The 831-nt window shown below is 30.3% G+C and overlaps 1 protein-coding gene across 1 annotated transcript in view; it reads left to right on the top strand.

Annotated features, from left to right (window-relative positions):
* Positions 1-637, top strand: part of LOC119589144 (anaphase-promoting complex subunit 5-like) — a 13,443-nt gene extending 12,806 nt beyond the window's left edge. The window contains exons 14-15 of the mRNA XM_037937720.1: positions 69-197; positions 311-637. Coding sequence (XP_037793648.1) covers positions 69-197; positions 311-430 — 249 coding nt within the window. The 3' untranslated portion in view covers positions 431-637. The remainder of the gene's footprint in view (positions 1-68; positions 198-310) is intronic.
* The last annotated feature ends 194 nt before the right edge of the window (positions 638-831 follow it).

The following is an 831-nucleotide window of genomic DNA, read 5'->3' as shown; positions in this document are numbered from 1 at the left end:
CAGATCCTTTGTGTTAAACAGTGCAATATAATTTAAGATATAAATTGAATTTCTTTCCCTTAATTTAGGTTAGCAAAGCAAAAGGAAAAGACAGAATAAGGAAACTCTTAGAAACTGCTGTATCTCTAGAACTGGTCTCCAAGCTTTTCAGTAAGGTGAGAGCTCATCACAAAGTGCGAGAAACTCTCTATTTCAAGGTAAGCAAAAAGTTATCAGCTCTATTTATAGTACTGGATGTGTTGAAGTGTACAAGTTTTCATTTCTAGTATCTGAAACACTGATCTATCACTAATAAAATTTATGTTTTCAGGCCAGACTCTACCATGAAGTAGGATGCTTTGAAGAACGAAATAAGTGTGCTCTCGAATTCCGTCAGTTTGAACTACAGCATCCATGTCAGTCATATCAGTTATCAGTAAATGCTTTTTGAATGTTCATTAATATTTTACTGGATTTATTTATTTTTGTTTATTATTTTGATAAATTATTGTTATGGTGATGAAATAAAACAGAATACTGTATCTTTCCTGTTTGCCAACATAATATACGTCGGGGAAGAAGATACATGAACTCTGCAGTATTTATGTTGCTGAGAGATGGAGGTCCATACTGAATTCTAATAAAATATTTCTTTGTAGTATGATTGTTCATTAAACCTCTGGTAAAAAGCATAATGATATGCATCAAACATTATTATTTTATGAAGTTCATCAGTATGATTGCTGTAATCAAATCTATCTATATACCAAACTGAATCATACTAAAAAGTAAATAGAAATAAAGTATTCTAATTGATTATAAGTTTTAATTCTTTCATACTCATAATGTAAC

The sequence above is a fragment of the Penaeus monodon genome, chromosome 25 (assembly GCF_015228065.2).
Source record: "Penaeus monodon isolate SGIC_2016 chromosome 25, NSTDA_Pmon_1, whole genome shotgun sequence".
NCBI lineage: Eukaryota > Metazoa > Arthropoda > Malacostraca > Decapoda > Penaeidae > Penaeus > Penaeus monodon.
This window is presented reverse-complemented; position numbering and strand designations above follow the sequence as displayed.